Raw genomic sequence first — 23,702 nt, forward strand, 5'->3', positions numbered from 1 at the left:
CTGGGGTCTCCAGGCAGTCCTTGACTGGTGGCCACGCTGCTCCAATCTCTGCCTCCATGTTCGTATTGCCTTCACCCTGTGTCTGTGTCCTCTCTTCTGTCTCTTATACGGACACATGTCATTGGAGTCAGGACCTACCTAGATAATCCAAGATGATCTCATCTTGAAACCCTTAATTTAATTACATCTGCGAAGACCCTTTTTCCACATATGCTTACAGTCACTGGTTCTGGGGGGTTAGGACTTTGATATATCTCTTTAAGGGCCACCAGTCAACCCAATAACAGCAGGGTAACCAGCTGGAACAGTGGTTCTCAACTGGGGGATGATTCTGCCCTCTATGGACACTTGATTACACCTGGAGACATTTTTAATTGTTACAAAGAGGAGGTACTACTGGCTTCTAGTGAGTTGAAGCCAGGGATGCTACTAAACGTCCCGCCATGTTCAGGACTTGAGAACACAAACCTGGCACCTCTGTTGACCTTAAAAATATAAGTTATTTTACCAGCAAAAATGGGTTTGTTGGGGAATAGCAGAGAATTGCAACTCAGGGCAAGTAAGCTACAGCAAAAACCATAGGCAGGTTCAACAACAACAAAAAAAAAAAGTTGTGGGGAGAGGAACATTATTTTGTAGAGAAAAAGAAGGAAGTTGGGAGGCATTATTTTGAAGGAAAATCCATTGGAGAAAAGTGAGCATTCAGGGTGATAACAGTTTCTCACTGACTGAGTTCCTGGGTTAGTCAATTTCTTATAAAAGATGTGATGTACATTTTTTCTTATTGGTGCCTGTAATTGATGCTTTTTTCCTGTTGATGATTCTGTTGGGGCCTGTAATTGACAATTCTTCCTGAAATTGACCTTGAGTGGTCCTGCATGAGAGCTCCCCCTTCTGGCCTCTCAACACCATTTTGGTGAGGTTTCCCTTTATTTTTGCAACTGGTAAACATCATAGAAGAGTTCTCCATTGTTGAGATCATTTTGCTCTCAGGAACCTCTTGAATTCACAACAGGCTGGGACTTCCCAGGGTTCTGGCAGTATAAGGAAAATTTGACCAGGAAATTGTTTCTAAACAGAATGAAATGGGGACACATCAGGAATGGGTCAGTTCACAGTGCTTGAGAATGTAAATTAAACTCTTGAGAAAGGATTTTGCAGTTTCCTTTTTTATTGTTTAAAGTCAATACTGAGTTTCTCTTAGAGTCCATCACATTTTCCTATGTCCAGAAAAGTCCTCAAGACCCGGTGTTCCAGTTAGCTACTGCTGCATAACAAATCACCCAAACTGAGTGGCTTCATACAAGAGCAATCAACTATTTCTCAGGATCCTGGGGGTTGCCGAGGTGGTCCCTCTGCTGGTCTTGTTAATGGATAGAGAGACTACCCCCCAAGCTGGAAAGCCCACCAAATGTGTGGGTCTTTGCTCGCGGGGTGAGAAAGAATTCTCAGCACATTCTCAGCAGAGGCAGAGAGACAAAGAGAAAGGCTGTTTTTATTGCTCCAAAGAGGAAAAGGAAAGAAAGTGCTTGAGCAGGGAGTTGTCAACTAAGGTGGCCAGACGAGAGAGCTCCAGCTTCTGATCAGGCCATGGGGTCTTTTATTGAAAGGCTCTGTCATCATTATCTTCATTCTGGCAATGCCAATCACCATCTATTATGGGCTCTTTCCTCCCGTGGATAGCAGCCCTAAAACAGAAACTTTGATGGGAAAGAGAACCAAAAAAAGAGGTACTGAGATATGGTCTTGGGGTTGATGCAGCAGTTGTAGAAGATAAAATGTCTTGTTGTAGGGCTATGTCCTTAGAACCAAGGAGCCAACTGTGGGATAAAAGCAGCATCCTGTTTTTCAACAGCCTGGCACTTTCTTTCCCTTATTGTGTTAACCAGCCAGGGTCAGCAAGCCTGCCTCATCACCTCTCTCAGTCTCACCTGGTCCAGTCCCTCTGCTACATTCCGCCAGTGGCTGGGCTGGAAGGTCACATGTATGGCAGTTGGTGCTGGGCATCTAGCTGTCTTCCCTGTGGCCTGTCAACCAATAGGCTAGAGCAGGGGTCACAGGCCAATCCTGCTAACTAGGGGCTAAGAATGGGTGCACAAAAGTCAAAAGATTAATATTGCATGACACCTGAAAATCCTATGAAATTCAAATTTCAGTGTCTGTAAATAAAGTTTGATCAGAACCCAGATACAGAAATTTATTTACATATTGTCTAGAGCTGCTTTTGCACAATGAGAGGATTGGAAGATGCAACAGAGACCGTATGGCCCACAAATTCGAACATACCTACTCCCTGGCCCTTTACATAAAAGGTTTGCCAGCCTGTGAGCTAGATCGGTTTCCTTCCATGGCGCATATGGAGGCAGCATTCCAAAAGAGTGAAAGTGGAAGGCTAACATAAGGCTTATGCTGCAGAATAAGGAACTCACACCTTCCAGCACATTCTATCAGTCAAGGCAAGTTAGGAGCCAGCCTGGCTTCAAGGAGAGGGGAACCAGTTTCCAGCTCTTGATGGGAGGGGGCTGCAAAATATTGTGACCATGATTTTCACTTACACACCATGGGATCTTAAGGTGGGCTGTGCAGACACAGAATTCAGGAGGGTGGAGAAAAAAAGTTTATTCTTATTAACTTCCCATTGGAATTTAGCATGTTTTTCTCAGGGCCTGTCAAAGCAAGTTATTGGCCCTGTGACTTTGTCACCTATGTAAATCAAAGATAATTTCACAGCACATCCCAGTCACTGCAGGCAGATATCTTGAAATATCATTTCTGCTCATCTCGACTTAGAAATCACAGTAATTAGAGTAATTTGTAGAGTCCTTGTGATTTAGGATTACTGACTGCATTCGTGAAGCAGCACAGATTTTTTTACATAACAATTTAATGAAATATTTTCACACCAGTATGTCAGTCTAACTGGTTTGTTTGTTTTTTTATGCATTTGCAGCCGTCTCCTGAGAAGGACCCATGGGCAGCTGGTGCCCTGCACTCAAAGGCAGCAAAGAATCAGGTCAAGGTTTAGGCAGATTAGTGAAGTCCTAAACTGGTCTCCTAAAGATTCCTAATCCTGGGACAGCAGCCAGCCGGTAGGCTCAGGGTCACTGGAGGTCCTTCTGCCCTGTTCCCAGCACACAGCCAGGGTTGCCATGGCTTCCCTGTTCTCTGGCCGCGTCCTGATCCGAAACAACAGCGACCAGGATGAGCTGGACATGGAGGCTGAGCTCAGCCGCAGGCTGGAGAACCGACTGGTGCTCCTATTCTTTGGTGCTGGGTCATGTCCGAAGTGCCAAGCCTTTGCACCCATCCTCCGGGACTTCTTTGTGCGGCTCACAGATGAGTTCTACGTGCTGCGAGCAGCCCAGCTGGCCCTGGTGTATGTATCCCAAGACCCGACGGAGGAGGAGCAGGATCTGTTCCTCAGGGACATGCCCGAGAAGTGGCTCTTCTTGCCCTTCGAGGATGCCCTGAGGAGGTGAGGCAGGAGGAGGGGTCAGGGAGGGCTTCCTGGAGGAGGGGCTGTTTCTGCTGAAAGTGAATATTTGTTTATTGATGTGTCTGTTCCATCTGAAGTTGATGAGCACCCTCTGTGTGCCAATCAGGACTGAGAACTAGAGGGGTATGGGGCAGGGGGGTGGTTTAGGTGCGCAATTCCTGTCCAGCTTGGAAGTTTACAACCTAGTGGGGGAGACAAACCTGAAACAAAGACTCAAATTCTCAAATAAATACATAATAACAAACTGCCCAAGTTTGACTTCCTTTTGGAGGACAAAGGAAGGATGTCATGTGGAAATATAACAAGGAGACCTTGCTGAGATTTGGGGGTCAGGGGAAGCTTCCTCCAGGAAGTGGCTTTAAAGAGGGACCCCCTCCAAGGACATGGAGGATTGGAGAGTGAAGGGTAAGGGAAAGGAAGGGTTTCCAGTCAGAGGACACAGCACAAAGTCTCTGAGGGCTTCAGAGAAAGAACAGCCAATTCAGGGAACAGTAAGTAATTCTAGGAGTGCAAAGTCAGCAGGGATCATGTGCGGCAGCCCCCTAAATGCCACTTAATGAGTGCGGATGTCATCCTCAGAGTAGCTGGGAGCCATGGACAGTCCTGGAGCTGAGAGAGACGTGGTTGGGTTTAAACTTTCCAATGAGCTGCCCAATAAACAGTGTGAGAGTTTGTGGCTATTTTCAAACTTTCTCTCTTTTCTGCATTAAGAATTGAATTCTTTTTAAACCCCAACTTTAAAAAAAATTAAATTTTGTTTTGTTTTGTTTCTGTTTTTTGTTTTGTTTTGGGGGTGGTAATTAGGTTTATTTACTTATTTATTTTAATAGAGGTACTGGGGATTGAACCCAGGACCTCATGCATGCTAAGCAAGTGCTCTACAACTGAGCTACACTCTCCCCCCAAATCCCAACTTTTTACTATGAAAAATTTCAAAGATACCAAGTAGTTAGGAGAAGCAGACAAGGAAACCCTTGGTCCTTGTTCACATTTTGCCATTTGCTGTATCTCCACTAGTGGGGCGTTCAAGTGGAACCATTTATAAGTCAAAGTCAGTTGCAGACTTTGTGACATGTTACTGATTTCATCAATTTCATTACACAAGTGCCAAGTTTCTGATCTTGGACACCTTCATTTCCATCCATTATCAAAGTTCAGACACTTGTTCAACTCCCACTGTGACCTCTGAAGCAGGAGGTTTTTGGGTTTTTTTCCCCCAAACTGGCAATATGTCCCTCCCTGGGGCAGAAAAGCCAGCTGCAAGGGCATCAGAGCCAAACACTGACCTTGTCTTAGGTACGGTCCTTTCAACAAAACATTTACCCAGGCAAGTACCTGAATAGAGAGTGAGCAAGTTCCCACCCTCTACCCACTCCCCAAACAAAGGTTGCCAGCTTTATATTTAACAGGATACCCAGTTAGATGTAAATTTCACGTAAACAAGGAATAATTTGTAGTCTTAGTTATGTCCCACATATTTCAGGGACATACTTATAAAATATTATGTTTATATGAAATTTAAGTTAATTTATACAATGTGTCCTGTATTTTTTTAATTTTCTGTGGAGGAGCTCATTAGGGTTACTTATTTATTTTTTAATGGAGGGACTGGAGACTGAACCCAGGACCTTGTATGCTAAGCTGGTGCTCTACTACGGAGCTATACCTTTCCCCCTGCATTTCTGTTTGCCAAGTCCAGCAACCTACTCCTGTGGGACTGGGAAAGTACTATGTGTTGTCTGAGTGGAGGCCTGGAAAAGGACCACCCAAGATCCCAGTGGGTGGAAATTAAGAACTGTGGGCTATCGGCCCAGTCTGGCAGGCTGCTTCATTCCATGATGACTGTGGGATTCTGGCCAAGATGGGAGATTTGCTCTGGGGACCCCTGGGGCTGTGGAGGGCTTCTCACTGGCTTCCTCTCATACAGGAAACAAAATAAAAAACTCCTTACCGTGATCAAGGCTGTACTCCAATCTCTCTCCCATCCTAGGGCCTTTGCACCAGCTGTCCCCTCTGCCTGAGAAACAATTCCCCAGTTCACCATCCCCTCCCCCACCTGCCTCATTCTGGAGATCTCAGCTCCAGGATTACCTCCTTAAAGAGGCCCTCTCTGACCATGAGTCCTTTACTCAGCTTAATATTTCTTCATGGAATTTATCAGTATTTATTTATTCATCTCACATATATTCCCTGAGCATCTACTCTGTGCTCGACACTGTTTCAGGCAGCAGGGACACCAGTGAATGAAGACTGTGCCCTCCCAAAGCTACATTCCATTGTGGGAGAAAGTGGCAAAAACAGGAGAAATAAACTATGCAGTGTGTTGGATGCTGAGAGCCAAGCATTAGCAGAGAGAGAGGCGTTGTGATTTGAGGTTGGGTATCTGCAGCTTACAGGGTCTTAATCCGCAGATGTCTGGGGAGAGTGCTCCACGCAGAGGGCATGGTCAGTGCAAAGGCCCTGAGGTGGAAGCATGTCTTGGGTATTGGAGGCACAGTGCGGAGGCTAGTGTGACCGGGCCTGTCCTGGTTCCTGGGCGTCTTCAGAGGCCGGCACGGGACAGTGGACACAGAAGGCGCTCAGTAAGTACTGAGAGGAAGGGTGTGGTGCTCCTTCGCTTGAGGTCACGGACGAGGGTCCTACTGGACTGACCTATCTGTCCCGCAGGGACCTCAGTCGCCAGTTCTTCGTGGAGCGCCTGCCTGCGGTCGTCGTGCTCAAGCCGGGTGGGGATGTGCTCACGCTCGACGCAGCGGACGAGATCCGGCGCCTGGGCCCTGCCTGCTTCGCCAACTGGCAGGAGGCGGCTGAGGTGCTGGACCGCAACTTCCTGCAGCCAGAGGACCTGGACGATCCAGCTCCGCGGAGCCTCACTGAGCCACTGCGCCGTCGCAAGTACCGCGTGGACCCGGCTGCGCTAGGCGCGCGTGGCCGGGAGAGACGGGGCGGCCCCGGGCAGGAGGGCGGGGCAGAGGGTGGGGCAGAAGGGCTGTTCTGACCCCTGGAGGGGTAGACTAGACTGGGGTTTCCGCGAAGAAAACCCCAGCAGAAGCGCGAGGGCGGGGCCGGGACGGACCCCGGCTCTTCTGAGGCTCAGAGGTGGGGAGTAGGGAGGGTCCTCTGAGCCCCACCCCCCAACCCCGGATGGGGCTGGAGCAGGGGCTGTAATAAGATCGGGGTAGGGAGAAGCATGGCAGGACCTGGGGGCGTCTGTTCTGATCCTCCCGCAGATGGAGGATTGGACCTAGGGCGGGGTCGGTGGCCGAGGTTTCTTTGTGAGACCCCCCACCCCAGGATCCGGCGGGCCCAGGGCGGTACTGGTTCTCCAGCGGCGTATCTGAGCCTTCTGGGTCAGGGTGGTGAAGCAGGGAGAGCTTTTCAAGGGTATCTAGAAGTATTCCTAAAACTGGGGAAGGTGGGGCGGTTAATTGTTCCAAAATGGGAAAATGCAAACTAAAAGCGAATGATCGTGCTGAGAACTCTCAGCCGATTTACACGGGATGAATTTCAATATTTGGTGCGATGTGCGCTGGGTTCCGGACCTCCAGCGAGGGCTAAGAGTCTCCCTGTCCCTGGTGAACCCCAGGGATTCTCGGGAGAGACAGCTGAATACATAAATCAAAAACTCCGGTCTGTAGCCATTTCCCGGCTGTGTGACTCTAGGACAGCCCCCCGACCCCGTTACTAAGTCTCCTAACTTTCCTCTGGAAAATGGCAAGGCAATATCCTACCTAGCAGTCCAGCCTTGGAGCCAGAGCTGGAGCTGGCTCTGCTCACGAACCTCTTCGCTTTGGCTCTGGCGCCGCGTGGCGGCAGGATGGAGAGGCGTGTCCTTGGGGAGGGGCCAAACATGCAAATAAGATGCAATCCATTCCTCCAGCTCCCGCAAAGGGTGCTAAGAGGGCGACGAGTCTCGGGGGTTTGGGAGGCTCTAGAAGCGAAAGAATTGGACAAGTGCCTCATATCATGTTTACCCCTAATCCCCAATCTCCAAGTGAGGAAATTGAGGTAATTCCAAGTTGAGACTTTTTCTTACCTGTAAAACAGAAAATTCACTTTAACTTTGGTGATGATGAAAAAGCCTGGGTGTGTTGGGTCAATGCCTAGTGAATAGACGAGTAAGTGAACTGATTCCTGTTATAGATGGGGAAGCCCAGAGAAGTTAAGGGACTTGCCCAAAGCCACACAGCAAAGGAGGAAGCCACCTGGGGCTGAAGGGTCACTCCATACTCTTCCCCAGGGTCATTTTGCCCAGCAGGTACTGGGATGAGGGCTCAGGGCCCACAAACTTTTCCCAGAAGACCTCCAAAATTTTGAAACCTGAAAATAAAATGACTCCAAAGTCGGAAAAGAGACCCAGAAGTTCAAAACCAGTGGGATCTATAACATTTCTGTGAAGTAATATAAAGCAGTGGGTGGGAGCTGGGCTGCCTATGCTTGCTATGTCACCTAGGGAGTCACTGACCCTTTCTGAGCTTTAGTTTCCTTATCTGCAAAGCCTAGGTAATGACTATGCTTTCAGACCTGAATGCATTACAACAGGACTCTGCTTGCAGGAGGCCATGTCAACCTCATTGACTCTTATATTTTAGATCTAGCAGGAATGTGTTGTCTTTGGAATCATTTTCAGATTTGATATTTTCTATATTGCAAGAATTCCAGAGCAGAAGTACAAGGCGAGTCATTCACTCATGTGTGCAGCAAGCATTTATTGAGGGCCTCCTGTGTGCTGGGTGCAGTCTCATACAGGAAGCGGACACAGCAGGTGATGTTTTGGGGTCCTGGAGCAGCATCCCCACACCCCCCACCGACCCTGAAGGGGGTCGCAGACAGCAGGAAACCACACACACTGCATGTGGAGATACAAATTCTTCAGGAAAGCAAGAAGACAAATAACCCACTGGAAAATAAGTCGAGATTGTGAACAGACATCTCTCCAAAGAAGATACACAAATGGCCAACAAGTGTATGAAAAGACAATCAATATCAGTGATTATGATGGAAATGTAAATCAAAACTGCAATGAAATACCACTTCACACCCTGTAGGACAGCTATAATAATTTTTTAAAAACAGAAAATAACAGGGTTGTCAAAGAAATGATGAAATTAAAGCAATTAAAGCCCTGGTGCGCTATGCTACTGATGAGAATTTAAAATTGTGCAGCCGCTGTGGAAAACCCGCAGTTCCTCAATAAGTCAAATACAGAGTTACCATATGACTCAGCCATCCTACTCCTAGGTATAGACCCAAAAGAAATGAAAACAGCGACTCAAGCAAACTGTCTGTGCACGTGCACAGCAGCACTAGTCACAATCTCCCAAAGGTGAAAACAATCAAAAGGCCCATCAACAGACAAATGGATAAACAAAATTTGGTCCATGCACACAACGGAATGCTGTTCAGCCATAAAGAGGAATGAAGCACTGATAACTTGCATGAACCTTGAAAACATCATGCTGAGTGAAAAAGTCCAAGCACCAAAAGCCACATATTATCTGCTTTCCTATATGTGAAATGTCCAGAAGAGATAAATCCATAGGCACAGAAAGTTGATCAGCGGTTGCTAGGGGCTGGGGGAAGAGAATGGGGAGTGACTGCTAATGGAAATGGGATCTTGCCTGGGGATTATGGAAATTCCAGAACTAGACAGAGGTGATGGTTTCACAACATTACGTATGTACTAAATGCCACTGAACTGTTCACTTTAAAATGGTTACTTTTATGTTGTGTAAATTTCACCTCAATTTTTAAAACTTAAAAATAAATAAATAATAACCCTCCCAAAAATGTGCCGTGGGAACAACAAAGCCTAACAGCGAAGGACAGGTGTGCGGAATGGGGAGGGGATCCAGGAGGGCCTCGCGGAGGAGGCGACATTTCTGCAAAGCCTTGAAGGAAGGTGAGAGGAGGGGATATCACAGGCAGTTGCCAGGTCCGTGGGCAGAGACCAAGTACCAAAATGAATTATTTAAATATTCGTTCAACTTTTTTTTTTTTTGGAGGGGGTAGGTAATTAGATTTATGTACTTATTGTTAATAGAGGTACTGAGAATTGAACCCAGGACCTCATGCATGCTAAGCAGGCACTCTACCACTGAGCTATATCCTCCCCACTCAAGTTTCTTTTCTTAAAAAAATAAATAAATAAGATAGGCGTTTAGGACAGCGGGAGGGGAAAGAGGGTCACTTTAATGCGTTTAGGGACCTGTGAGGCTCCCTGGATACAGCCACCCAGCCCTTCTCCCACGCGGGGCCGTTTCTGCCCCTAATTTGCCCCGCCTCTCGCCGGCCCCGCCCCTCCAGAACCTGGAGGCCCGGAAGGGGCGCCCGCAGGGTCACCAGAGAGAGAAGATTTTTGTCTCAAGTTGTCCCGGAGTTTTGGTGTTCACACCACGACCAACAAACACCTCGAGTCCTCTGAGTCCCCTCAACTTTCAGACACCCCCTGCAGCCCCGCCCCCTTGGGGATCCCCGGGGGCCTTCAGACGTCTCCCAACTCTCCTGCCCCCTAAAATCTCTTTGACTCCTCGACTATCCCTCAGGCCCGCAGGACCCCTCCATGGCTAGGTCGTATGGGGGCCGGGTGCTGGCCGCGATGATTCTGTTGTGCATCCCCGCGGCGGTGCTGGCGGCGCTGGGCGCGCAGCTGCTGTTCCAGCTGCAGGCAGGCCGCTCGGACCTTCGGGGACTGCGATCCGACCTGCTAGGCCGGGAGCTGGCCCCCGGTCCGGGGCTGCCGGAGAACGCGGTCTTGGCGCTGCTGCCGCTGGCCGCCGTCCTCGCCGCTCTCGCGCTCGTGCTGGGTCTCACCTGCCTGTTGCTTGCTGCGCTCTGCGGCCACCTGGGTGCTGAGATGGCGCCGGGACCTGGTCCCAGCAGGTAAGAGGACGGGCCCCTTGGCCAGGATCGGGGCTGGTCGAACCCGGGCGAGCCGCTGCCCCTCTCTGGGCCTCCGATTGGGGGAGAGTTTCCTCCCTCACTTCCTCCACTCACTTTCCCTTCCTCCTTTCTTCCCTCCCTCCCTTCCCCTCTTTCTCCTTCTCTCCATCCATCTCTCCCTCCATCCTATATTTGTTGAAAATTTACAGCAGGTACAACTACAGCTGTGACCCCCTTTCACAGATGTGGAAACTGAGGCTCAGAGAGGTCCTGGGGTCAGCTAGCCCCAGTGTTGATGGCCTTTGTCATTTATGGAACCTCCCACTTCATGTGGATTCGCTCAGTGAAGCCCCCTGGGCTGCTGGTGCTGTTATTATCCCCCTTTTAAACTGCGTCTTGGACAGGCGAGGCTGCTCTCTCTAGGTTGCCAAGATTGGAAGGGGGTGGGCTGGATTTGAACTTGAATCTGGTAGAGAGTTTTGGGGGTTCCTTGTTAGTCACCTGAGTGCAGGGACATGGGCACTGGAAGGGGGAGCCGTGAATTTGAAGTGAGGAACTTTCCTTGAACCAAGGACTTGGCTGTCCCATATGCGAGTGTTTCCCTCCAGGATGCTGAGGAAGGGGAGCAGGGATCCTGGTCCAGGGTTCCACGGATTTGAGCGGATGGGAACTTCCACCATTGGATCCCATCCAAATTGTGCATCACCCATCTGATAGTTCAAGGGGTGCTGAAATGCATGTGTTCTGTCAGTTGACAAATATGTGTTGGGCACCTGCAGGGGGCTGAGCCCAGAACTGTAATGCTGGGGACACAGCAGGAACCAGGTGGACCTGGACCCACCTTCATGGGGACACAGATAATAAAGAAACAAAACAGATCAATAATGTCAAATGGTGGTGAATGCTGGAAAATGGGGTGATGGGGTGGAGGAGGACAGGGCAGAGGGAGAGATGGGACCATCAGGGGAGGCCTGAGCTGAGACTTGAAGGACGAAAGGAGGCAGAAGATCTGTGGGACTGTGTGTGATCCAAGCAGAGGGAACAGCATATGCAAAAGCCCTGGAGCAGGAATCAGCTTGGGGAGGTAGAGGGAGATAGAGGTGATTGGTGTGGGTGGAGGGGGAGATCAGGGAGATGGGGTCAGGGAAGTGAAAGGTACTGAACTATATAAGGCCTCTTGTGCTGTGGTGAAGACTTTGTGTTTTACTCCACCTCAAAGAGTTGTGAGCGAGGGAGTACATGATCTGACTTAAGTTTGGAATTACCCACTCTGGCCACTGTGCAGAAAAGGGGCTAGGAGGGGAGCTGGCAGGGAGACCAGGGAGAAAGCCATTTCCATTGTATTGGTAGGAGGTGAGTGATGATGGAAGATTTCAGAGCCTCCGTTTCCTGATCTCACAGAACTGGAGCAGGGAGAGAGAGTATACCCGCTGCTAGGCTCAAGACTAAGTCCTCAATCCGTGTCAGCTCTTGAGAACTTCTATGTCTATCATCACTGATAACGAGTTAACCACAATTTCCTCACCCTCAAATAAGCTTATGGTCAGATGTCTAGCAAGTGTCATACATAATAGCTGCTTTGTGCAGATTGGATGTTTGAATGGATTGATGTATATGGATGGGTTATGGAGGAGGGGAATGGAATGGGTGGTGACTGATGGCTGGATGGACAGATGGATGGTTGGCTGGCTCAATGGATGGTGACTGGAAGATTGGTGATGGATGGATGGGTGAGTGGGAATGAATGGGTCAATGGATGGATAAGTGGTGAATGACAAATGGATGAATGGATGATAGTGGCTGTTTAAATAAATGGGTAGATGGATTAATAAAGCATGGCTGTATGGTTGAATCATTGATGTGGATGGATGGTAAGTGGTGGTGGATGTTTACCTGGAAGGAAGAATGAGTTGGGGGTGGGGGGGTGAAAGGATGTTTGGGTCATCACATAGATATACAGTTCCCCAAAGCTGGGCCACTCTCCCTCCCTCTCCTCCCCAATCCTCTTCCACCAGCTTGACCTCCTGAGCCCAATTTTTTCCTGCCTCCCTCCCTCCCAGGTCTGACTGGTTTCTCTACGACTGCCGCCTCCTCAGACATGTGGCCCTCGGCCTCTTCTGTTGTGGGGTATCCGTGTACTTAGCAGGTGCGTGCTGGGGACAGAACATGGTGTAGGGCCCTGGGTTGGGGTGGTCAGGGATAATGGCCCCATAGCCGGGGTCAGATCCTGAGCTAGCCTGTCTGTGTCACTCTTGGCTCTGACACTTTCTCACTCTGATGCCTTGGGCAAATTCCCTCTGTGCCTCCGTGTCCTCACTAGTACAGTGGGGTTAATAACTGCCCATTCCTTATAGGATTGCTGAGAGGATTCTGAATTAATCCCCATAAAAGCCCATGGATGGCATATGGTCCCACTAGGGGGGGTCCCATAAATGGTGGTTGTCTTCAGAACCTAACTCATTGGTGTTTTACATTTGATTTGAATGAAAATTTCCAAATCCTTGGTGGTTTCTGCAGAGAGTGTTTCTCAGGTTGGCCTTAGCAAAAACTGTTTTGGTCACAAATATCAGAACCTCCAGCTCAAGAATGGCTTAAGGAAAAAAATGCTTTATAAGCCAGAAATGCAATTTTAACCCCCAAAACCTGAATCAGAGTGAAAATGAATAACCTGGGTACCAGAAAGACACACCACATCATCTTCCCTTCCCTGACTTAACTTTTCTTACATCAGTGTTCTCTCACCCATGCATGCTGGTGAAGGAATCAAATCATCAAGTTTCTTTTTTGGGTGGGGAAAGGGAGGTAATTAGGTTTATTTGTTTTATTTATTTATAATTTCATTTTTTTTAATGCAGGTACTGGGGATTGAACCCAGGACCTCGTGCATGCTAAGCGTGTGCTCTGCCACTGAGCTGTACCCTCCCCTCCCAATCAAGTTTCTTTAAAGAAACGTCTAACACCTTATATTTCGTTCTAATCTTGAAAAATGTGTTGCTGGACCTGCAGACTCAGCGATGCACCATACAGACATCTTTGGCAGCCCTATAAACAACCTGTTGTACTAGAAGAACAAATACTCAGCTAACTGAAAAACAAACGATTTGCTATTACTGGTTTTTTTCCTTAGCACCACCATAGAGAAATAGAACTTTAGAAGGTATATTTAAAATATTTACTTATGAGATATGAGCTGAGGTTTCATTGGGAGAATTTGTATGTTACAGGGCAGGGAACTCCACATAACCTTTGTCATTTGACTTAATAACATGCTCCAGGTACTGGTTTTTTAGAAAGGAGAGTGGATGGAGTGACTCAAGTATCTGAAAAGATCAGGAGTTATTGGCCTCAGATGTGGCTGGATCCAGGCATTCAAATGAGGTCATCAGAAATGCCTCTTAATTCACCTCTTCATATCTTCACCTTTCCTATCTGAAAAAGATGCCTGTATCTGTAACTGCTTTCAGCATAATACCTATGACCTCAAGCCTTTTCATGGGCCGACAAAAATGCTGGAGACTTGGAGAATATTTTTATCCTCATTCTGAAATACAAGAAAACTCACAAAGGGGGGGAAAAAGGTAACTATGTCAACCTCATTAAGTGTTAAAACAAGAATTTGTTTAGCTCCCATTTAGATGCTTTTTGAGGTGAGGTGACCTCACTCAGCAAGAATTCCCAAGCACATCGAGCCAATCATCCATTTGTTGCTAGCCAGAGCCAAAATAATAATTATAAAGACCTTTTCAAAAATGTTTAGAGAAAAAAATTCCTTGGCCTCACTTTAATATGTCAGACTTGATGCAGTGTGGCATCTTCAAAAGCAAGACTGCAGAGCTGGAGAAAGCATAAAAACAGTCCATAAAGTGCCAAGAAGTCCTCCATCAGCTCTAGATTTCTCTCCTATCAATTGCCTAACTGCTGCAGTAAGAAAATTGTCCTGTTCCCATAACTCAAGCAAAAGTCCCACGGCTGACTCTGATTGGCTGACCCTGGGTCATATGATACCTGTGCACCAATCACTACAACCAGGGGAAGCAATGCTCTGATTGGCCAAGCCTAGTACCGTACTCATCACTGATGCCAGAGAGGGGTTAGTGCTTCTAGACAAGTGACTGTGGTAGGGGTATGGACTGGGCAGCACTTCCCAATGGGAGATACCTAGAGACATTTTGGTTGTCATCATGGCAGAGCAGGGGGAGGGTGCTACTGGTATCTGGTGGGTAGAAGCTGCTAAATGTCCTACAATGGACAGGATAGTCCCCACCAAAAAGGAATGGTGTTAAATGGACATTGGACAGGGCAACAGAGAACCAGTACAGGTCCTCAAGGTCAGGTCACCAAACATCTTGTTGTTCAGATCAGCAAACTGAGGCCAGAGAGGGACTGTGATTCATTCAAGGTCAATCACAGGGATTCAGAAAGCCTGAGATCTGGGTTGTTTTAACTGTGGCAAAGTACACATAACATACAATTTACCATTTTATGGCAAAATAGATATGATGATGATGTGTTTGTGGGGTGGGGGAGGATTATATGAGTTAGTCTGTGTGCCTGTCATAATGTACGATTTTCTTTGACTGCCCTCCATTTGGGGGAGCCCTCCCAGGGCTTGGCGGGGGCAAATATTTGTTGACTGAATGAGAGCTGTTTTCTTCCCCAGCACTGTCCATCTACACCCTGCTGCTCTTCGAGATTGAGATAGGTGCAGCCGCTGCCTCCATCCTTGGCTTGGGTGCTCTGGTCCTGGTGGCGGCGCTGACCTACACTCTGCTCCGGGCCACCCGGGCCACCCGCCGTGGCCCCTGTGAGCTGTCCCTGCCACAGTCTGAAGATGACCCCGTCCGCCCTGCTGAAGTCTCCAAGGCCAGCCCAGGGGCTCAGCCCCAGCAGGGTACCCATCACTGGACCCCCTACTCATCCTACCCAAAGTCTGAGACCTCCCTCAGGCCCACGGTCACTGCCACAGCACCTGCAGCCATGGAGCGAGGCCAGGAGAGCAATCTGCCTGCATCCCGCATGCACCAGAAACTGTCTGACAGTGAGGGGCACTGGGAGGAGGTCACACATGAGATGCGCAGCATCCTAAGTCACAGGCCAGGGAACTCAGGGAAGGACTCCACCCTGGTGTGAGCCCAAGGGTCAGGGATAGAGACCTGGTGTCCTTCCTGCTGTCAGGCAGCAGGAAAAGGACTCTTAGTAGAGATAGGTCCAGTAGCAGCACATATTGATTTTTTTCTCAGTTCACAGCATCCCTGACTTTAGTCCTCAAGGTTACCTCTTGGTACAAAATGGCTTCCAGGGCTCCAGCCTTCACCTCCTCACTCAGGGAAAAGTAGAGGCCAGGGCTGGCTCAGAAGCTTTTGAAAGTCTTCCTGGGAGGCCTTGGAACATCTCTGCCTATAGCTCACTGGACAGAACAGAGTCATATGGCCCATGGAGACCACAGGGAGACTAGGAAATGTAGCTGTCCAGAATGAATAAAATTCTGTTATAGGCAGGAGGGGAGGGGAAGGCTTAGGCAGCAGTTCTCTAAATATCTCCATCCATTTTACAGATGAGGAAACCGAGGCCCAGAGAGGGGCAGTGACTCACCAAGGGTCCCAAGGTCAGTACTGAGCATCAGGTCCAGGATTCGAACCTGAGTCGTGTAACCTCCATGCTGCCAATAGCACCCAGGACCAGGACCAGAGCACCCAAGCCAAGTGCCGGTCTCAGACTCTGCGAATCCTTCCCAGCCGTGAGTGTTTGAAACCTGTGTATGCCGAGCTCAGAGCAGCCCAGGACCACAGACACACCTGGAGGCCTGGACCCAGACTCCTGGCTGTGGGCCTGTGGCTGAAGGCTTCACTGCTCTGTGTCTCGGTTTCTTGGTCTGTAAAATGGGAACAGAAGCCATTCCTCCTCCGAGGGCTCTCGTGAGATTCCATGTGAGCCATTCCAGGGACCTGTAAACAGGAGGTCCTCAATGCATGTCAACCTGTGCTTCTGTCTCGGGGTGCCTAGTGGCAGGAAAAGGTGGGATGAAGGCCAGTTTCTGGAACTCATGGTGAGGCAGGAAGCCCCATAAAAAACCCAGCAGGGAAGACATGGAAACAGCTTAAACGTCCATCAACAGGTGACTGGATAAAGAAACTGTGGTATATTTATACAATGGAATACTACTCAGCCATAAAAACCGACAACATAATGCCATTTGCAGCAACATGGATGCTCCTGGAGAATGTCATTCTAAGTGAAGTAAGCCAGAAAGAGAAAGAAAAATACCATATGAGATCGCTCATATGTGGAATCTAAAAAAACCCAAAACAACAACAACAACAAAACAAACAAACAAAGCATAAATACAGAACAGAAATAGATTCATAGACATAGAATACAGACTTGTGGTTGCCAAGGGGGTGGGGAGTGGGAAGAAATAGACCGGGATTTCAAAATTGTAGAACAGATAAACAAGAATATACTGCATAGCACAGGGAAATATATACAAGATCTTATGGTATCTCACAGAGAAAGAAATGTGACAATGAATATATATATGTTCATGTATAATTGAAAAATTGTGCTCTGCACTGGAATTTGACACAACATTGTAAAATGATTATAAATCAATAAAAAATGTTAAAAACAAAAACAAAAACAAAAACAAAAAAACCAGCACCAGGGGGGACAGCAGGGCCCCCACTCTTGTGCCGGCACCATCCGGTTCCCTGGCCCAGAGGCTCTATCTCACTTTTTGCCTCTGAAACAGCTTACTTACGCCTAAAATTCTATTGGTTCCCTGAGCTCACTTCTGATTGGTTGTTTCCTTCACTCCTGATTGGTTATTTCTCTCACTACTATTTGGTCTATTCCTACAAAGCTTGTTCCTGGTTGGTCAACTTCTGCTATACTTTATTTGCTTATGATGTTGCAAAGTGTAAACTGGCAGCCTATAAAGGCCTGTGTAAACCTACAGACGGGGTCTAGAGCTTGGCGTGTTAACTCCTCTGGGCCCGCTGGCGTAATAAACCTGAGTTCTCCAACTCTCCAAGTGCTGCTTGGTCTCTTGCCCGGATCCAGGTTGCTGTCACAACTGAGCTGTAACACTGAGCTGTAATACCGATCTGTAACACATTTTTCCGCAACAATGGAACTGAAGGGGCTTGGAGTGGATAACTCAGAGCCCCAGGGGTCTCCTGCCCCCCCATCCTGTACAACCTGAAAATAAACTCCATCTCACTCTCTCCATGTCATGTGAGCCATATCCAAAAGTGCTGTGTAGCCAAGTCCAGGCCCAGGATGAGGGATGGAGTGACAGGAGCTGGGGTAGGAAAGGCAGGAGTTGGAGGCAGAGAATGTGCCCCTTGGGAGACTGCAGTCTGGGACCTGTGTCCCACAGATCTTCATGCATATCAGTTTCACTGGGTGTGGGGATGGCCTGGCCCCTACCCCCACCCCAAGTGGACCAATGTCCCCAGATATCTCCCAGCCTGCCCCTTCCTGGGCCACATGGGGACTCAGGAGCAGAGGAGACTCAGCCACATAGTGGCTTGAAGCTCCCCAGGACCTGTCCCAACGGGCAGGGAAGTGACAGCACCCAGCAGGGAGGCTGGTCCCCAAGCCTGACCTTGGGCAGGGATCCTGATGACCAGACACACACAGACCTGGATGCCCACTGGCCTGGGCCACTTCCTTCCTGGGCCAGGAGGCTGCACAGACCGCCCCCTCCACGTGGCACCTGTCATAGGGGTGTCCAGGAAGCATAGGTTCTTGGTGAGCATTATCAACGAAGAGGATAAAAAAGAATGAAAGGCACGTCTTTATCACATGACTGGTACTGCAGGCACCTGACAGGCAATTTCTGGCCTTAGTTAATCCTTAGGACAACCCCCACTCACAGATGGGGAAACTGAGGCTCAAGAAGCAAGAACATTCCTGTGAGAGCACATGGCAGTGGTGATGGATGGAACCCCATAACCCTGTCACTTAGGACTCCAGGACAGAGCAGGTGCCTGGGAAACACTGGAGACTCCCATTTCTGAGAACTCTCTGGAATAGGAGAGGCCCTGGGAACTCTGAGGGTGGGCAAGAGAACTGAGGAGAAGGACCCTGGCACGCTGTGGGCGAGGAGTGCCTCTTCTCCTGAACTGGTCTGGGGAATTAGGAACTGGATCTCCAGGCCCCATCCCCAGGGCCAGGACTAGGGTGGGGATGCAAAATTGTAAGAGGCCCAAAAGAATTGAAAACAAGTGTTCAAACAAATCTTTGGACATACATGTTCACAGCAGCACTAGTCACCATCACCAAAAGGCAGAAAACAACACAGATATCCATCAATAGATGAACAAAATGTGATCCAGCCATAAATGGAATATTACTCAGCCATAAAGAGGAATGAAGCCCTGACACACACTACAGCATGGATAAAGCTCAAAAACATCAGGCTGACTGAAAGAAGCCAGACACAAAAGGCCACATAGTATCTGATCCCATTTATATGAAATGTCCAGAACAGGCAAATCTGTAGAGATATAAAGTAGATAAGTGGTTGCCAGGGGCTGGGGGAAGGGCAATGGGGAGTAACGGCCAACAGGGAAGAGGTCTCCTTTGGGATGATGGGAAAGTTTTGGAACTAGACAGAGATGATGGTTGTACATCCTTCATGCACCAAATGCTACTGAATTGAACATTTAAAAAATGGTGTATTCCTTATTAGGTGAATTTCACCTCAACTTAAAAAAAAACCACACAAAAAATTAAGGAGGTGCCCATTCTCAGGCTCCTTCAGGTACAGAAGGACCCCTGAGCTTGAAATGACCACCTCCTTAAATGTTGCGCCCTGCGTGCTAGCTAGCCCCAACCCAGTCTGATCCCTGCCCATCCTCCTGAGACCCAGAGCCCTGGAAACTGCAATATGGGAGACTGGCAGGAAGCACTGCCCACAGTCCCTGCTGAAACCTGCCACCCTGGTTGGCACCGCTCCGGAAGGGACGCCGAGCACCTTAATATCTTGGCAGAATTCCTCCGAGGAGGGAAGAGGCTGGTTCTGGGCCTGGAGCCAAATACTCTGGTTGCTCCGTGTCCTGGGCACCTGATGAAGGTTTGGCATTCTAGGAGCCAGCCAGGACAGACCTGGCTCGGGGAGCAGACGTGCGACCTGCACCTCAGTTTCTATTCTTATAAAAGAGGGCTGGTCCCCACTCCCACCCCACCATAGCAAAACTGCGAGGACCAAATCAGAAAAAGCATCAATGACTCCGTGAACTCCGCAAGTCTCACCAACACTAGCAGCTGTTGGCATTTTAAGCTTGGCGTCATTAGAACCAAAGCCTGAGATGATTGCAGAGAGGTGGTCCGTTTATCTGGGAGGTGAACCCAGGAAGCCCTGGCGTCCTGCAGGGGGGCGCCAAAGAGCAGACAGTGCCGCGAGTAACCCGGACTCCATCCCACTAAGGACCTTGGGGAGATGGCATAGAGCACACATAACTTGGTCCCCCACCAGGGGCGAGGGGGCTGTGGTATTGATCCTCTTATCACCATCAGGCATTAGCTGAGAGTGGCTCCCGTTGGGATCGACCCCTCACAATTTTGGCCTTTTCTATGCACCGATCAGACACGTTCCTGTGGCCCCCAGGAGGCCGCAGGAGGCCCCAGGCCAAGGCCGAGGCACAGGTATTTGCTGTGAGTTATCTTCATCACATAGAGATGTCTGTGGACGGGAGAAAGGCACATAACATCTGTTCCAGCTTCATGGCATTTTCACAACAGCAGGCCTAAGGAGGATATTGAAAGCACCTGACCGTGCTATTTTGTGGTTGAGAAGAGCTGTTGATTTTGGAATGCTTGCCATGTACCAAGGACCCTGCCTAACTCACACAGGTATCAACATTGTTGCCCCAGTACAACTGGTCTCTCTCCTTTACCTCTGCACCTGAAAACTTCTGAAAGTGGCAGATGTAGTTGGGCGTCCTCTGTGCTGATGACATTTAGAACAGAAGGCCAGATGCTACCTTGAGGGAGACTGCTCAGAGCAACAAAGGGCCCATTTCCCCCAGAGAACACTTTATTAAAACACTTTTTAAAAAAAACTCTTTGTCAGGGAGGGAAATAGCTCAGTGGTAGAGCACAAGCTTGGCATGCATGAGGTCCTGGGTTCAATCCACAGTACCTTCATTAAATAAATAAATAAACCTCATTACTTCCCCCAAAAGAAGTGAGCCTACACTAGATTCAGCCTACCCTTAAGGGGAAGATTGGATTACCAGGCCTGGATATCAAGACACAAAGGCCAAAATTCCCCCAAGGGGACCATCTCAGTAGCTACGTAATGTCTTGTGAATTCTCTGCCCAAAGACAAATTAAAACGACAGATGAATAAGGAAGATGAGAAAGCGGGGTTTTCTATACAGCATGAGTCAGCTATTTCCAGTTCGGATTTCTAAGCTGGCAAGAGAGCACAGGATAGCTAAGAAATTCCAGCTGGTGAGACAAATGGCCAAAATTAATGAAATTGACAATGCCAAGTGTTTGAAGACATGGAGACACTGAAATTTGCTTCAGGTGGGAGGGTAAATTGATACAATAGCCTTGGAAGTCTGCTTGGCCATATCTGCTAAAGCTGAAGCTAGGCCTCCCCTACCACCCAGAACTTCCACTCAGGGTATTTACCCAACAGGAACAAATGTATATTCACCAAAAGACATGTACAAGAGTGCTCAGAGCAGTTTCACTCAATGGCCAAGAACTGGGAACAATCCGAATGTCCATGGACAGGTGAACAGATTGTGGTATGTTCACACAATGGAATACTACTCAGCAATGAACAAGAAGGAATTGGTGATACAGACAATACCCCCAGATAAATGTCACAGACATAACAGTGAACCTAATTAGCCAGGCTCAGGAAAGAGGAATTGTTGGGGCCTTGCCCTTAGGTCAAGTTCAAGAACAGGCAGAATGAATGATGGGGTAGAAGCCAGAAGCTTTGACGGTTTGGCTGGGAGGGGGCCCAAGGGGATGCTCAAGGCTGCCACAGATCAGCACTCTGATCTGGGGGTAGAGAGAGCAGTAGGGGCCACAGCTGAGCTCTACATTTGAATACAAGAAGCGTGGAGCTTGCCACTAGCAGAGGCCGCTTGGACTTGCATCCTCCATCCACTCTGCTTGGACTTTGGGCTGCAGAAACCTTCCAGCTGAGGATTTTCAGAGCCAGGAAGCATTTATGCAACAGTCAGCAGGGGCAGCTGAGAGAAACAGCCCCACATGAGTTATCCCTCAGAACTACCTATGAAGGGAGGGCTGTTGAGATTCCCATTGTAAAGGTGGAAAAACTGAGGTACTCAGGGTCTGGTGAGCATTTGAGCTACATCTCTCCAGAAATGTCCCTCTTAGTCCCCAGAATGCCTGGCTCAGTGCCCAGGAGTGAGCAAATGGCAGGATAAGTCTTCCTCTCCCTTGACTGTAGCCCAAGATGACGTAAGCTTGGCTAGAGCTCTTAGGATTGATGTGGCCCAAGTTAGGAGTTGGGGGTTAGGGGCACAGGCCCCAATGGGACTTACTGGCCCCTTTGTGAGGCTGTTCCCAGGCCCTGGGAGGCTCAAACGGTTAGGATTTTGCAGTCAGTGACCTGGCAATGACAGTTGGTCCAGTCGGACCCAAAGTCAGCTTGGTTCATCCAAGGGCCCCTGGTTACACACAGATGCCCTGGAAAGTGATCCGGGGCTGGTTTCGGGGTGGCTGAGATCACAATCAGGGAGAACAAACAGCCTTTGCTTCCCGGCTGGATCAAATTCCAAGGCCGGCGCCGGAGCAGCCTGGACTGGGCCTGGTAGGTGCTGGCTGTGCCCAGAGGGAGAGATTTGGGAAGGTATCTTAGCACCTGAGTTCTAGTTTTCTCAAAGCAGCTGAAATATGTGTGGGAGAGGGTATATTTTGCAGTCTCCCCTCATCCACCTCTCCAGCATCGTTCACTGTCTCCACCCTCAGACTCGCAAGGCGGGGCTATACCTCACCCATCGGACCGCAGAGCAGGACTTTGCCTCCTCCCTCAGACCCCAGGGCAAGGGACTCTCTTCTCTTGGACCCCTGTTCAGGGCAATGTCTGCCCCTGCAGGTCCCCAGGGCAGTGCGGTTAGATACAAGATTCTAGGTGGTTGGCATATCCTGGCGAGGCCCCATGTGACCCTTTCTGGCCAATGAACTGTAAGCAGAAATTTGACAAGATACTTGCAGGCCAGAGTATTTAACTGACAACATGAGACCTTTCTGAGTCCATCCCCACTATCTTGGAGGGATGCTGGCCACTCCTTCAGGTGTATTTCCACATGACTACAACGAGCAGCCGGTTGCCCTGGGTACATGGTGTGACTGAAAAATAAGCCTTCACCTTAAGCTGCAGAGATCTGGGGATGTTCTTGACTGCAGCAGAAGCTGGGCCACCCTGCTATGGGACCCAGGAAAGAAAGCAGAAAAGAAAGCCCATGTGTGAGAAAGACGGCATGAGACTGGGGTGGTTCACTTAACATACACAGTTGAACTTCACCATTGGTGGAGTCTGTATTCATCAATTCTACTGACTAAAATTTATTTGTGACCACCCCCAAATCAAGACTCACAGTGCTTTTGTGGTGGTTGGTGGATATTCACAGAAATTTGAGCCACCAGAGGTACATGTTCCCAGTTGAGGTGGGATGAGGTGATGCTCTGCCTTCCTGTTCCAGCTCTCTGACTGTAGACAGGTATTCCTTCTGAGATCTAGCTAGTGGCACGTTTTTCATTTTGGGGTTTTTTTGGAGGGGAGGGGAGTAATTAGTTCTGTCTGTCTGTCTGTCTGTCTATTCCTTTCAATGGATGTACTGGGGATTGAACCCAGGACCTCACGCATGCTAAGGACGCACTCTACCACTGACCTATACCCCCGCCCCCGGCCCCATCCTTTTTTATTGGTGATTTTGCCATTTGAAAAGGCCCCCAAGTGTACTGTTGAAGAGCTATCTAGTGTCCCCAGGAGGAAGAAGGCCAGAATGTGCCTCTGGAGGAAATATTGTTTGATGAGCTTTGTTCAAGCATGAGGTTATGCTGCTGTTGGCTCTGAGTTCAATGATAACAAACCGGCAGCATATATTAAACAAGGTGTTTTGAAACACACAGAAAGTAAGGTTACATATTGATCACTTGACAGAAATCTGACCAGAGGTTTACAGGAATGTACCCAGATCTCCCCGAGGAATCCCTTATTTCCTAATTCAGTTTCCCCAAGACCTTATAGGAAGTAACTGCTGTCATTCACGAGAATCCACCGTTTGCATCCACCACACAGCGGAAGAAAGGGGATGTATAGAACTGA

General features: G+C 48.8%; 2 protein-coding genes across 2 annotated transcripts; both read left to right on the forward strand.

Annotated features, from left to right (window-relative positions):
* The first annotated feature begins 3,137 nt into the window (after positions 1-3,137).
* NXNL1 (nucleoredoxin like 1) lies at positions 3,138-6,512 on the forward strand. The gene is made up of 2 exons (XM_010972292.3): positions 3,138-3,475; positions 6,164-6,512. The coding sequence occupies exons 1-2, from the start codon at positions 3,150-3,152 to the stop codon at positions 6,492-6,494; spliced, it is 657 nt and encodes a 218-aa protein (XP_010970594.1). The 5' UTR covers positions 3,138-3,149; the 3' UTR covers positions 6,495-6,512.
* Positions 6,513-10,047: 3,535 nt separating this feature from the next.
* Positions 10,048-17,558, forward strand: TMEM221 (transmembrane protein 221). Its single transcript, XM_010972123.3, has 3 exons — positions 10,048-10,378; positions 12,439-12,524; positions 15,039-17,558. The coding sequence occupies exons 1-3, from the start codon at positions 10,059-10,061 to the stop codon at positions 15,506-15,508; spliced, it is 876 nt and encodes a 291-aa protein (XP_010970425.1). The 5' UTR covers positions 10,048-10,058; the 3' UTR covers positions 15,509-17,558.
* Positions 17,559-23,702: the final 6,144 nt, after the last annotated feature.

The sequence above is a fragment of the Camelus bactrianus genome, chromosome 22 (genome assembly GCF_048773025.1).
Source record: "Camelus bactrianus isolate YW-2024 breed Bactrian camel chromosome 22, ASM4877302v1, whole genome shotgun sequence".
Taxonomy (NCBI): Eukaryota; Metazoa; Chordata; class Mammalia; order Artiodactyla; family Camelidae; genus Camelus; species Camelus bactrianus.